At 39.4% G+C, this 14,238-nt stretch overlaps 1 protein-coding gene across 1 annotated transcript; it reads right to left on the bottom strand.

Annotated features, from left to right (window-relative positions):
- Positions 1–403: 403 nt before the first annotated feature.
- Positions 404–8,083, bottom strand: chst3a (carbohydrate (chondroitin 6) sulfotransferase 3a). The gene is made up of 4 exons (XM_029276818.2): positions 7,641–8,083; positions 5,387–5,544; positions 4,139–4,690; positions 404–3,991 (listed from the first exon to the last, which is right to left on the bottom strand). The coding sequence occupies exons 2-4, from the start codon at positions 5,464–5,466 to the stop codon at positions 3,295–3,297; spliced, it is 1,329 nt and encodes a 442-aa protein (XP_029132651.1). The 5' UTR covers positions 5,467–5,544; positions 7,641–8,083; the 3' UTR covers positions 404–3,294.
- Between the last annotated feature and the right edge of the window lie 6,155 nt (positions 8,084–14,238).

A 14,238-nucleotide genomic window follows, 5' to 3' on the forward strand; every position in this document is an offset into this window, starting at 1 on the left:
CTATTCCCACTCAGGCGTTTTGGGTTCCCTGGCAACAGCATGCATTTGGCTGTGGAGCGAATGCAACTGAGTAAACAATCCCACATTAATCCTGATTTTTTTTTTTTTACATGTTGTCTTCTGACTCATTTCTATGCTTACACAAACATTGATAGGAAAGATTAGGAGTCGAGTTCTTTTGCTGAAAAATCCTTTTAAGAAAAAGTAGATATAAAGCTCCTCTCTGGTGCTACACTCAGATTTTAAATGACCAAATCAGTTTGTCTGCAGTAAAAAGGAACATTTACACACACACAGACACAAACCAAGGCCACGTCAGAATGTACCATTCCAGTTTCCCCGGTGGAAATGTTTGAGGGATTAACATTGTAACATGATGTTAAAAGCAAAATGTTGATTCGTCTGACCTTTAAAAAGATGATTTTATGTTTCACACAAGGAGCATTGTCACATTACAGAAAAGATGGCTTCAAAGATGCAAATTACATACATCTGTAGCTGCTACAACATAATCTGTGCTTTGGTTCTTGGTTTCCTATGCAAATACAACAAGAGTGTTACAGGAAAGACGATAGATGTGTAAGTGAACTCCGACAGCAATTAATATAAAACTATTTAAGGGATTTCCCTCTGAAAACACAGAAAGTCTGAAAAACTCTTCAGTGTGCTGCTTCACAGAGAACAGCTGAAGTCAGCGTCAAGTATCTCAGTTAGGATGGAGTAACTGAATGTTTGAAGACATCCATGAATTTGATCAACCGCCTCTGCAGCCTCATAAATAACCACACTGTTCACTTCTGCTTAATAAGTTGAAAGCCTTGTTTTTTTTTGCTGCATTGTTGCTGAATCTAATACTTTGAGCAGGTTTCTGAAAAGAATAACGAAGGATAGAACATTTATTTTTGCAGACTTAGTATAGAGGTATACAGCGTAGATTCTTTTGAGCTGAGGAATTCCACAGATTAAAATAAAATAAAAAAAGGTTTCTAAAAACTTCACTTAAGACTTGCCCAATGACTTTAAGGCAAATGTTTGGGTTGTTTGACCCAGAAAAATAAAGCCCAGCAGAGCCACACATTCTCTACGTACGTATTAAAAGGGTTTTGTCTCAGCAATTAAAACCATTTTGATAGACCTAAGGAACAAAAAATATTAAAATACAATGAAACAGTGACCATGAAGAAAGAAATACCTTACATTAACTGTGAATTGTTTTGACTTAACTTTAACTTTACAACATGAGAATGGGAATTATTACAGCTCAGGTTCTCAATGAAGCTTGAAACACCAACTTTTACAGTCAAATATAAACTTTTATGATAGACACATAAATGTAAAATGGTATTGCCTCCACATAATTATTGCAACCCTTTGAGTTTGTAGCAGTTAAAAGCCAAAAAGCAGGAGCTCCCATTCGTTCAGCTGCACCTGGTATTTCACAGTATTCCCTTTTTTGCTTAAATTCCTCGGTAGTGCCTGGGCAATTTGAGGGTGAGGCCAGCTATTTCTAATGTATTCATATTTATATTTTAAACACCAAGTTAGTACAAGCCCACTACTATATGTACCTCTAACGCATATCCCTTTCCTTGAGCAGCGTGGCAGTTTCAGCTGTGCCTCAGCCCAGCTGAACACAATGCCGCCATTGAACTAGAGTCACAGTGGATACCTTTATATACCATAAAGAGAGACAGTTAATGCAACAGCACCTGGGGTTCACTTAAAGTGACAGGCCACATTAATACAGTAACACACTTCACGTACATGTTAAATATTAGTTGTCACAAAAATCCTAAACATACACAAGTCTCATAATGTATCATTCCCTTTCATTACTGTTTAAAGTTTCCAGGTCTGAGTATATTTCTATGGATTTTAATGATTATTATTTGAGTTGGAAAGTCATTAAAACAACTCCAAAGACTTTGTTTTGTGTGTCCATGAACACACCCGTCTTAAATCAATAAATCAGCTCTGACTTTACCCCGTTCTATTCAGTGTGTTCTGAAGGGAGCAACAGGCCATTAGCAGAAAGACTGACAAACACTACGCCATGACTAATATATCTAAAGAAAAACAACATCTGTAAGTTTAAGACACATGTCGGTATCTTGAGTATAAATAAAATCTTTTTTTTCCCCATATTTCACATAGATTTATGAACCGGCATGTGTTATACTTCCATCGTAATTGGGCTCTTTTTTAAAACAGCAATTGTCTTGTACTTTGAATTATAGTACAAGACAATTGCTTTAACTGCCATTTGGTTGAATATATTACAGATCATCTTGTATTCTGACACGCTTTTGGAAAGATAACAAATACCCCTCATGAGGATGGCACAAAATGAAATACAACATTCATTTACCTGAGTCGGATACGCAAAGCCAATAAAAGCACAACAGGTATAGCTGAACCTAAAGTGAGTCAATCAGTCGCCTAGTGAAGTGCAGATCAAAAAAACCTGCTACAAAACTCAAATCAAGCACTAGCAACAAATACTATGCAAACAAACTTGCACCACTTTCACTTTCTGTACGTTTTACCTGAATCTAAACACGATCCAAGAAGAAAGCAAACCTGTAGTGCTTACACACTTTCACAAAACTCCAGTAAAACTCCTGATATTTGCAGGAAGAGCTGCATTTGTGGAAACACCCACATCTCTCCTGCCAGCCCCCTAGTATTTCTTTCTGCAGATAATCCGAGTGAGCTGATGTGAGAACTCAGCAGGATATTATCAGGAGAATGAATGTTTGAAATTTGTTGAAATTGTGATTCGGTCAAACAACACAGCTTCGTACAGCGGACTGTGTTTACTCTGTTTGCTACTTCCTCGTCGTTCTTTTTACGTTCCGTCTTGCCTCAGGAAACCCCCTGCGCCCCCTTCCGTCTGCCCGGGACAGTCTCCGGCTGTGAGGGGCAAGTGTGACAGACCAGTTCAGGAGGATTTCAGGGCTGCTCCTGAGTGCATATGTCAAAAAAGTTTGTAGATAATAATCTCTCAAAAGTCAAGACTCCCAACTTCTGCCATTTCATTTTAAATGAAATACAGAGCGTGACATAAAGCTGAAATACCATGCTCCTCTATGAACACAGTATATGCAAATAAATACTTTAATAAGTGGCTCTTCATTTTACAATGAGGCACATCATTGGTGAGAATGAATGCTTGTGTATGGCACAACGTCTTTTATGGCAACTTTGCTGAGTTTTGGTTTGAGCAATAATGGCTTCTCTTGGTTCCTATCCATTGTGTGCAGTGTTTTTACAGATTCACAGCTACATTTTTGATCAATGAAAAAGTTTCTCCTCAAGCAAACTGATGGATTTATTGGTCAGTGTCTTTTCATCATCCACAAATCTGTACCCAAACAGCTTCATGGTGGGCCCGCACACCTTCTGCACCACCTGTGCCAGTGTAAAGGGAATGTTATATCTCCATTTCTCCGCCTGCTCAGAGGAGTTCTTCTGGGTGGAGTAAATCCCCCTTGCTTCCTGTGTGGTCTGGGTGTTCCTAAGAATCCACTCCTTAGCTTGGGGACTAAATGGTATCCCTGTGAACCTGTACATCTCCTCTGCCTTCTGCATGGGGAAGCGGGCAATATCCTCATAACGCACCAACATGTAGCGTCTCCTTAGCCAGCGAGGTCGACTCAGTCCCACTTCTGCAGAAACTCTGATGTTGTCGCAGTTTCCTTTGAGCCTCTTCACCTCCTCGTCATCCTCAGGCACCTGGCCGTCCTGCGCCCAGGTCTTCCAAGTCTGGTACTTGGAAGAGAAAGCCACCATGCGAGACGCTAAGATGGCCCGTGGATCTCGGACTAACTGGATCACCCTTACGTCCAGGCGAGGATCCTCCACCAGAGGCTGTAACGTGTCCAGCAGTCGCACACGGACTGTCTTTATGGCGTGGTGTTGCTTGGAAAGGCAGTACTCGGATGCAAGGGTCAAGTTCAGGGGCCCACAGCGACGAGTCTTACAGTGGTACCTGTGACAAGAATGGAATAGTCTTTGTTAGATGTGGCTTAATAATCTGTACAGAAGAGTCATTCCATTTTTTTAGAATAAAAACGAAGGCACTAAAGTCCAAACAAAAATTCAGACAAACAGTGAATTTAAAGAACATTAAGAATACCTCTCAAAAACCTCTTTGATTACAGGACTGCAGACGGGTTCTTCACAGAGCGATATACTGGACTCTCTGCGGAAAAGAGCCGGGGTGATGTGGTCCTCAGGTGGAGGAGAGATGAACTTCTCAAGAGGAGAGAAATCACACAAGAAGAGTGCCTGGAGTACATCCCGGTAAATTCCTGCCAACACTGTCCCGTTGTTTGCCTCTGAAGCCGTAGTCAGCATGCGCTCGACGTGCCACAAAGGCTCAAACAAGTAGAACATGTTCTCCCCTTGCTGGTTGAAAAATTCCCCCACAAACGAGGAGCCTGTTCGCGTGCTGGCCAGGAGTAATATGTGCTTGCGGCCAGCGCTGTAGCTGTACGTGCTTAAACCATCTAGCTCTTCCTCCTCTTCCTCTTCAGAGAGACTTGAGTAATTCCCGGTAGTACCAGTGAGTTTCGAGAGCAGCATTTTAAGCATCGCTAGTGAGCCATTATGAGTTGTGTTGTTGTAATCCAGTGGAGTCTGCGGGGTCTGCTGAGGAATCTGCCTCTGGATCAGTTTATCAGAGACCCTGATGAGATACAGAGAATACTTAAAAATCAACAACAGATTAAGTATAAACACTTAAGATAGGTCTTGTGTTTACATTTCAATTGAGGTAACATGTTTACATGGTAGTAGTGTAAATGTACAATATCTATATTATCACAGCTTTGGTCTTATTTCTTAGAGGAATACTTTTACTTCAGAAAGCAGCTGCACAACTTAGTTTAGCATAAAGCATGAAAACAGGGTTTAGGAGTTAGCCTGGCAATGTCTAAAGATTATAAAAACAGAGTGGTTTAAATCTTCTCGTGTACTTTTTTTTTCTGCAGGAGGCACATTAGTAGACCAAAATGTCACCGCTTTAAAGTGTCACGGTAATCCCAGAACAAATGACACACTTCCAGGCAATCCCAGCAGATTTAACTTTTAACCATTTCATATGCACTGAGATATGCACAAGGAGGCAGAAAGTTTGCAAAATACAAGACTGCAGAAAAATCCAGATAGGTTATTCTCAAATTCTGTTTTTGAAATTTAAAAGGATATTAAGACGCCGTCTCAGAAAGTCATGATGAATGCTCAGTAGGGCGGAATGGTTTAATTAGAGAGAAGACAAAGCTCTGTCCTGCTGTTTTCACAAATGACTCATTCCCTAGTTTTCTTGCATCTTACGGCATGCTCCTCTGCAGAGTCAAGAACCAGCTTTTTCTAATTCTCTTACCTTGATAGAATGTTGCTTTCCTTCTCGATGATGACCAGAGCCACAATACAGATGAAGACAATTGCATATTTGGTCTTCATCCTGGCTTTGTCACTGGACGTTTAGAGTCTAGTCTGTGTGATGGTCATAGCATGTCATGCAGGGGATGAAGCTTCATTCTACAATGAGAAAAACAGTAGAACCTGAGTGTACAAATGGTTAACAATGACAAAAATAAATATCAATCCTGGTGCTAACTATGTTTGGCTTTTGAGAAAACTTCCACTGGTTAAGAGGAAGGGTCAATATAGTATGAGGCTGAATAACAGGATGTTCAAATTTTAAAACAACCATAGAATCAAACATGTTCAATATTTGATTATGTGGAGCGCTGATGGCCAAGCTGTTTTCTTCATTTCTGAGAACCAATAATAAATCAGCGTCAGAGGGGCTGGGGTCAGGTTAGAAGAAGAAAACGAAAGACTGGTTGGGGAGTCAACATACACAGGGCGGGTTTACATATCAGCAAACATAGTGGAGCGCTTCCATATGGTGCTGAGACTCTGAGAATGGGGGGTACAGCAAGTAGCCTACTATATGTGATTTCAACACCACTTGTCTTTAACATGAGGCCCGTTTCAGAACTGAAGAACTAAAACTGTTGCTGCGTTTCATTTAAATAATCAAGTATAGTTATTTGATCAAAAGATGCAACATGTCAGCACCGTTTACTAGCAAAAGTGCAAGTAAGAGCCAGGTAGTGACAAAACTAAATCTTTGGATCGCTCGAGAGCCTAGTGAAATCACACACCCCACGTACAGAGGCTATGGTCCTTGAAGCTGCAGGTCATTCCCCACTCTCTCATCTCTGTTTCTTACTCTATTAACTGTCCTCCTTTCTAACAAAAGCATTAAAGCTCAAAATATAATCTAAAAAAACAGAGCATGCATAATGAGTTGAAGTTCTGTGGGAGTATTGCGTTACAGTGTCATGTTGAAGACAGCTGAGGCAATCTATTAGGAAGAAGACCCATGAAGCCATACAGAACAATGAATGTCTTCTCTGAAAGACTTTCAACAAATTAACCATTTTGACATTGACCTTTATATGAAACTTTAATCAGTACAACACATTTTTTTTTAACTTTGAATACATCGTCTTTTCACTGTGTAGTCTACATTTCAATGAAATGTAGACTACACACACACACACATATGCCATTTGGAGCTGTCAAGAGAGTGAATCATTTCTACAAAGTGTATCATTAAGGGGAAAAAGACACAGTATCCAAGTGGTGGTGGAGTGATTGTGTGCTCTGTAAGTAAATATCACCCAATTATCTGAGCTTAATATGCCATAGCCGTCAAACTGTCAGGCTGAAAGCACTTGAGCTGAGCACTTTTACATATTCAAGAGTCACTGGAGCGTTTGGCAAATCTGACTATCTGCTCAAGCAGAAACACACATCACTCTGTTTATCATCTCACTACAAATTACATTAATGGCTGCCTTCAAAGCCTTCAAACAGAATCTCGTGGAGGTGATGAAAGCTAAATCCCCACTGAAGGTTTTGCTGTTCATTCAGGGGTGTTAGAATAAACAATTAATTGCGAAAAGGGAAATGTTGAAAATGGTTTAATTTCTGTAGGCACAGTTAGTCGCTTCTATAGGATTGATTGATTTTCAATGTTGACGTCATGTGCCATTTGGAAATTGAGAAAACTCCCCCCTTCTCTGTGTGTGTGTGTGTGTGTGTGTGTGTGTGTGTGTGTGTGTGTGTGCCAGCCACTTAATACTGTCATTTAGGGGGGAGGGGGCTTTCTATTCAGGAGCATTTTCTACATCCCCCTCACCGAACCGCAATGACTACAGACTAATGAATACTTCTGCATACTATTAATCCCTCATGCAATGAGATGAGAAAATAATGCCTTCAAATAGTCAAAATCAAAATCTGGATACATTTCTTCTTGTTCTGTGAGTCAGTAACATGTAGAGCTACTAGAGAGAATGATCGACCACTGTGGACTGCCTCTATCGTTGCACTATTATCATTCATACCTGTATCACTTATAAAACATTCGCCAGTGGTGATAATAGTGAGATATTTTGACATGATTCATCGTGTGTGGTGTTTTACGCGCATGTCAGCAGCATGTTTACACGCTCTACCGTGCGCCGGTGTATCTACAGGGTTGTTTTTCTAACGCTTTGAGTCATTTCCTGCCAGATCACAGAAGATGTCGAGGTGTTCGTGTAGCGGCTGAAACAAACCTTTAGCTGTTCTGTCTCTGCCATCGAACAAAATGTTCCTGCTCTTGGAAGAAACGGCACGGTCCCTTCGTTGCATCTTGCGGCATTGTCTCGGACAAGGACACACTGCTTCATTGTATCCTCGGACGCGGGCTCCTCTCCTGAGCAGGATGAATGAGATGCAGCGCGGAGGCACGGACGGCGCGCGGAAACTTCCACATGAAAGAGAGCCGAACGGAGCACGAGCGAGGAAAATGTATTTCAATTAAGTGTTAGATAAAGAAAACGACGCTTAGCCATATCGGTGTCTGTGTGTAGTTTTTCCTTCTTTCTGTCAATGTGCGTTTAAAGTGATGTAATAAAAGTAGCGAACAGTTTTAAATGTAATCTTTCCGAAACTTTTCATCAAACTTTCCCAATGTGTTGGACTCCTCCACTGCACGAGCGAGCTGACTGCAGCCACGCTTCACGTCACCGCTCTCCCGTGTGTGGGACATCCTGTGTCGGAGAGGTGATCACGTGATCCCTAAACACCCTGCAATTTAGAATAAAGACCCCCTTTTTTTGTGGAACTGCCCACAGATTACATTGAGTCCATTTCCGTTTAGTCAAAGCACTTTTTTTTTAAAAGAGACCTGCTGCAAACTTACTTTTGCCAAACCAATAGGCTCACTGGTTAATTTAGCAAATGCCGTGATTATATTAAAGACAATTAAAATCATGTTTATTTATACTACATGTAGGAAGCTGAACTCTCGAAAACACATCTTCAGAGCATCGATGGTTCATAGCTTTACAAGTTTCCATTGGCCCACTGACCATTAAAAGCATCTCACTTCAATAAACAGAACGCACAAATGAATTTATAGAAACAGTTAAGGCGCTGATAAGAAAAGTTATTTGCCAATATTCTTTAAAAGTAGAAACAAATGAACTTGTTTATCCAGATTTTCATTTGGTTTCACCATCTTTTGCTTTCTGTAAAAATAAAGAGAGGATAGGTAAGGTTAGCAACATATACTTTGGACCAAGGTGGAGCCCTTTTCCATCATCACCCCATTACCTCCCTTCTTATTAGACTGTGAAGGACAGACAGGCTTAACATTACACTAAACACCAACTATTCCAAAAATGTGCTCTACGTGTCTGCCTCCCTCTGATTTTAAACAACCTTTAAGATCTCCAATTTATTGTTTTTTTTTTTGTCATTTGCATCATGTCTTCTAGACCTCTTTTACAGACAACATTTTGAAACGCCATGAAGGTGAAAGCTGAATTCCATTAGTGGGCATTAGTTTGAGGATCTTGATTAGTGCATACTGATTCACTGTCAAATTGTGCTGTTATCTTTGACACTTGAATATAGGGGAGCCATTGTTCACATGGGTATAACTTACACTTGTTAGAAATAATCCTGCACTCAAAAACATTTGAAATCCAGCATCACTTTTTAACCACTTGGGAGCAGCATTGTACAGAATATATAGTATCAGAGCTGCACCAGAGAGGGACGGACTCATAGAGCACAGGCTAGGTAAGATATTTTCAAAAATAAAACGTTATTTTATTCCAGTTTTTACTGAGTAATAAAAACTTTATAATTAGTTCTTACCTTTTATTTGACACCTTTATTTGTTTGAACTGTATACTTTTTTGTGTCTGTATATATTTAACAGTTGCATTCATTTCAATTCCTTAAAGGGTTTAAGGTGTATAACAAGCTTAACACAGATTGTTAAAATTGTATGATGGCTCATAATACAGGACTAACACCACTGGGGTTCCTGCAGGTGGGTCAGTTCAGCCCTCATGCTGATCCTCACAGCAGCACTGTGTCATCTCTTCTAGATATTTTGCATGGTTCATGTTCACTCTGCTAGCGTTCTGAGCTTTATCAAATGAAAGGGCTGTTAACCTACAGTATACTCTACATGCAGAGATTAAAGGAGTGACCTAGTTTTAGAGTGGACCAGGACTAAAAGCAAACCTCTGCCCTTGGCAGACCACAGTGGAGATTATTATTAATAATCCAAAATGCTAGAGCTGAACTGGGTATCTTGACAACAGGTGCTCTCACAGACAAAGTGATCCTGCAGTGACACAAGTACTGTAGAGTCACAAATTGTTCAAAGTTTCCCTTTCTATTTTTGACCTGATGATCCTCTTTTTTTCATCGACTGGCATTGTATTCTTTAATACATTTTGTCAGAGCAGGAGAACCCTCAATGATTTACCAAGGCAGTATTTTTTAATCCAGAAAATCATTTTTTTGCTCTGATAATGCATATCGTCTGTCAGTGAATGTAAATTTAGGATGGATAAATAATAGATTTTTGTGTGGGATCTTTCTAATCCAAAAGGATCTTAAGGTTTTAGTGATTAAGTGCTATTTGGTAGTCTGACACTGACATTTGACAAGTTTTCAGACCCTCACGTTTCAGAAACATGTACAGGACTGAAGCCAGATTAATTCTACTTGCAGATTTCTCAGTCAACATCACATCTTGATAAATATCCAAAAACGTGCCCAGTCCAAGTCCAACATCATACTGTAATTATACACATAAACCCAGATGTTCCTGGGGTTAACATAGGAGTGCCTGAATTATGCCAAGCACCATAGAGGGCAACATTTTTTTCTTCTTCCATAATATTTAAATCAGTCTGGTACAAAAAAACAAATAGGTCTGATTAGCTCATGTCTTGATCGACACTGACTGTACGGGGGTAGAAATTTGAATTACTCATCTGTTTTTATTTCATGAAGGATAAGCGTTATTCAACCTTAAAAACCGCCTCAGATCCAGCTCTTATCCTGTCATTAGATTGACTGAAAGTTAGCTTGAGACAGCATTTCCACCATGGCGACCGCCATCGATGAGACACTAAAGCCCCCTGCAGGAACAGATGGGTGATGTCACTAATGCTTCATCCATTAAAATTTACAGTCTATGGTAACAACTTTTGAAATCACAACTTTTCTAAAAGTATCTAAAAGCATAGTTGACCCTGCTCTCTTGATGCGCTTTTGTCCCAGAGGAAATCGACCTCTGCTCTTTTCCGGTTTTATGATGCAACGGAAAGGAAACGATTACTGCAGTAATTCCTTTATCTCTGTTTTGTTTTCATTTGGACACCAAACCCCTCTGAGGATGACTTACATTTTCAAATAAAGTCAGGGCCGTTACTGGTGGCCCATCTTGTCACTGCACAACATAATTTTACTCTTTGTAATCAAGGGGTGGGAATTGTAGGCTAACTCACAATATGATATGATACGATACAATACACAGCCCACAATAACTATTATATCATGATTCTGACAATCATCAAGACAATCATCAATGAATAAATCATCATTATATATCTGTTTAACTGAAGAATAAAAAATGCCACTAAAAAGCTGAAGTGCAGGATTAATGTTTTTATCCACTGTAATTGGTGTCACTTTCCGATCTCATCACTCTTCATCCTTTAACTTCTTTCACTGCTGTCTGACATTATCTCCATCACTTCCTTAGTTACCGCTGCCTTCTTCTTTGGCCAAATAACTTACGTTCATTTTACCGTAATTCATAAAAGCACCATTATTATTGTATCAGAAGAGTCAAGATGATGATATATTGCAGTTAGGATATTTTATATCAACTCCTATTGTAAAGCAGTGGCTGTTTCATACTAATAGAAATCTTCCAGGATAGACTGAGCTCATTTGGATGCAGGGTTCACAGCCCCGTTTATTGATGACGTTAATCCAAATCAAAGGATACACATGAAACAGCAGCAGGCTGAAGTGAAGAATATTTCTCTGAAATTTCCCTGTGGGCTGCCTAATGGCTCTGTTCTCAGCAGGAACAAAGAGGTCAGCATGTGCCACTGTGATTGTAGGCACGGGATTAGAAACTATAAGAAGATGACTACAGATGAGCAGTGAGCTTTTAAATCCGTATGATGATGATTTTTTTTTTTTTTTTTACTCTGATCATTGCAGAGACACTTGCATGTGTGAGCTTCGATGACAGGTATTTATTGGAGAAACTACTAACTGATGTGAAGATTTGAAATAGGTCACGCTTGCTATGAAAGATAAAGACAGGCCATCCATTTGTGAGCTAACTTAATGTTGCAAACTAAATGCAACATGTGCCTGTTTCTGCAACATAATGTGTGCTAATTGTGCTTTATGTTCATGTCTGATGGAGGCTGTGTGACCACAGACAGGCTCTGTGCATTACAAGATGAGGAGAGATTAGAGCACAGTGGGTTAATCTTTAGGCCTGCCATCTGCCGGGACTATGAGAATTAAAACTGAAGCTGAAGCCTCCAACATCAACATACACAAGTCACCTTACAGGTGATCTTTTCTAGTGAATATGATGTTTGAGTATCAGGTGAAAGTTATTTTTATTCAGCTTCAAAGGACATAAAACCATTGATGTAGCTTTGAATACTTGTATTCTCAACATAATAAGTTTCCAGTCTGAAAGGCCTCACTGAGCATGATGGGAATTTCTCTGCTGCCAGAGGTCGATGATCTTAAATCATAATGTTGATGTTCCTAAAAATGAAAGATGGTGGTTTTTATTCTGTGTGTTTTATTCTGCAGGCATGCATCCAGACGAAGCAATGCCATACTGTTTGAAGTAGTTTATACTCTACTTGTACCACTCAGATTATAAAGTAGATTTCATTTCTGTATGACAATGGACTGTAAAAGGTTTATTCATGTGTGTAAATCCTCTTGCATGCAACATGCTTTAATGCTGTGTATGGGCATTATACAATTGTTTGTTTGTATACTTGACTTTTTCATTGTTCTATAGGGATGCCAAAGTATTCAGCCTGTACTGATGCTTATGTTAAAGTCTGTGTTGATTTATGGTCCTTATGGGCCCACAAATCTAATAGAACATTTCTAAGCTTTCTCTGTATCCCCAAAGTGCAGATCAGAGATATTTTAATAAAAATAATAATACATTAGACTTATATAGCGCATTTCTGAAAACTCCAAGATGCTTAACAAAACATAAAAACAATATAAAGAAGTAATAGTGTGAGAGAAGGAGGATGAGAACAGTGTTTGTGAGTGGTTGAAGGCGATGTAGAAGAGGGGAGTTTTTAGGGATTCCTCGAAGGTGGAGAGTGAGGGGGGGGTCTCTGATGGTTTTTGGGAGTGAGTCCCAGAGAGTGTGAGCAGCAAAAAAATCAGTTGAAATATTTATGTAGTATCAGATCATAGTCAATAAATATATTTTTTAAGTTGGTAAAAATATATATAACGGGGTTATTGTTGTGGAATTTGGACACTTTTTGTCTGAATTAATGTACAAGATTTTTGGAATCCAACTATCCTGTAAATGTGACCACATACAGTAGAAGTATTTTTCCATTGGTTTGTGTTTGTTTATTTACTATTTATATTTAGGACCGTCAAGATAATACAATTTAACATTTGTCTAGAAGAGTTCCAGTGAGATTATCAATCAGATTATACGATAAACCAGTTTGGTTACTCAAAATGTGTTTCAAAACAAGAAATGGGTCGCCGATAGCCTTGCGGTTATGACGTGCGCCCCATGTACAGATGCAATAGAGGCAGAGCAGCCATTGGTTCAAATCTGACCTAGGCCCTTTGCTGCATGTCATCGCCCACTCTCTACCCGCAACATTTCCTGTCTCTCCTCAGCTGTCCTATCCAATAAAGGCAAAAAGGCGAAACAAAGAAAATAAATAAAATCCTATTGCATGTAAAATATTGTAATGAAAAGTAGGGCAAACCAAGATTTCTTATCTTATACCAGAAGAACAAATCAGCTTCACGATTCTCCACGCTGACATCCAAACAGGAATTATAAGCTCATCAGATCATTCGCTGCTTCCATCTACATCATCCTATGTTTTATGATTATCCTATTAATTGAGTAAATAGTGGATATATATTTTTTCCGTTCCCTAATGCAACAGATGGTTGTGGAGTGCATAGCAGATGGCACTGCAGAAATATAAGCAGTACATGAGCATTGAGATTCAGCATCGTTTTAATCCATCCACTTCGTCCACAGCAGAGTGGGTCACTACACTCTTTGTAAAAATGTTCAAATCAAAGGTCAGATCCTAGAGGTAACAGATATTACATGTATAAAGGAGTAAAGGCTCTTTGTGTTAGCTAACATTGAGTATAGATTCTGGTGCTGTAAGAATAGTCCAGTCCAAGTTTTAAGCAAAGTATAATAAAGTGTCATATTAGTGTGATTGGGATCATTCAAAAAAGTTGATCAAAAAAGCTGTCATACTGGTCGAAAGGTTTTCAATATGTTTGAACTAAAACAATATTTGTATTAGACAGTGTCTGTCTCAAGCACAACCTCCGATGAAAAGATGTAGTTAGACCCCACCAGATAATTGTGTTGTGTTGATTTACAAGGTTATGAAAAGTACTGAGCAGCACCAACATTGTAAAATATGAAAGATATACCTTTCCATCACGTGCAGCACTGCAGTTATTCCCCTTGTCCTTGGCGGTAGCAGTCCTGTTGGACTGAGGAGGCCCAGCAGTGACTCTTAAGATTGTGTCATTGGATTAGCATGTGAGCATCTGCCTTTTTAGCCTCCTCCAGTC

Source organism: Labrus bergylta, chromosome 10 (genome assembly GCF_963930695.1).
Source record: "Labrus bergylta chromosome 10, fLabBer1.1, whole genome shotgun sequence".
Taxonomy (NCBI): domain Eukaryota; kingdom Metazoa; phylum Chordata; class Actinopteri; order Labriformes; family Labridae; genus Labrus; species Labrus bergylta.

Excerpts from the sequence above, each read along its gene's own strand:
- chst3a (XM_029276818.2), bottom strand. The coding sequence starts at position 5,466 with ATGAAGACCAAATATGCAATTGTCTTCATCTGTATTGTGGCTCTGGTC. Across the intron at positions 4,691-5,386 it reads GAAAGCAACATTCTATCAAG|GGTCTCTGATAAACTGATCC; the intron begins GTAAGAGAATTA and ends GTATCTCATCAG. Across the intron at positions 3,992-4,138 it reads ATCAAAGAGGTTTTTGAGAG|GTACCACTGTAAGACTCGTC; the intron begins GTATTCTTAATG and ends TTCTTGTCACAG.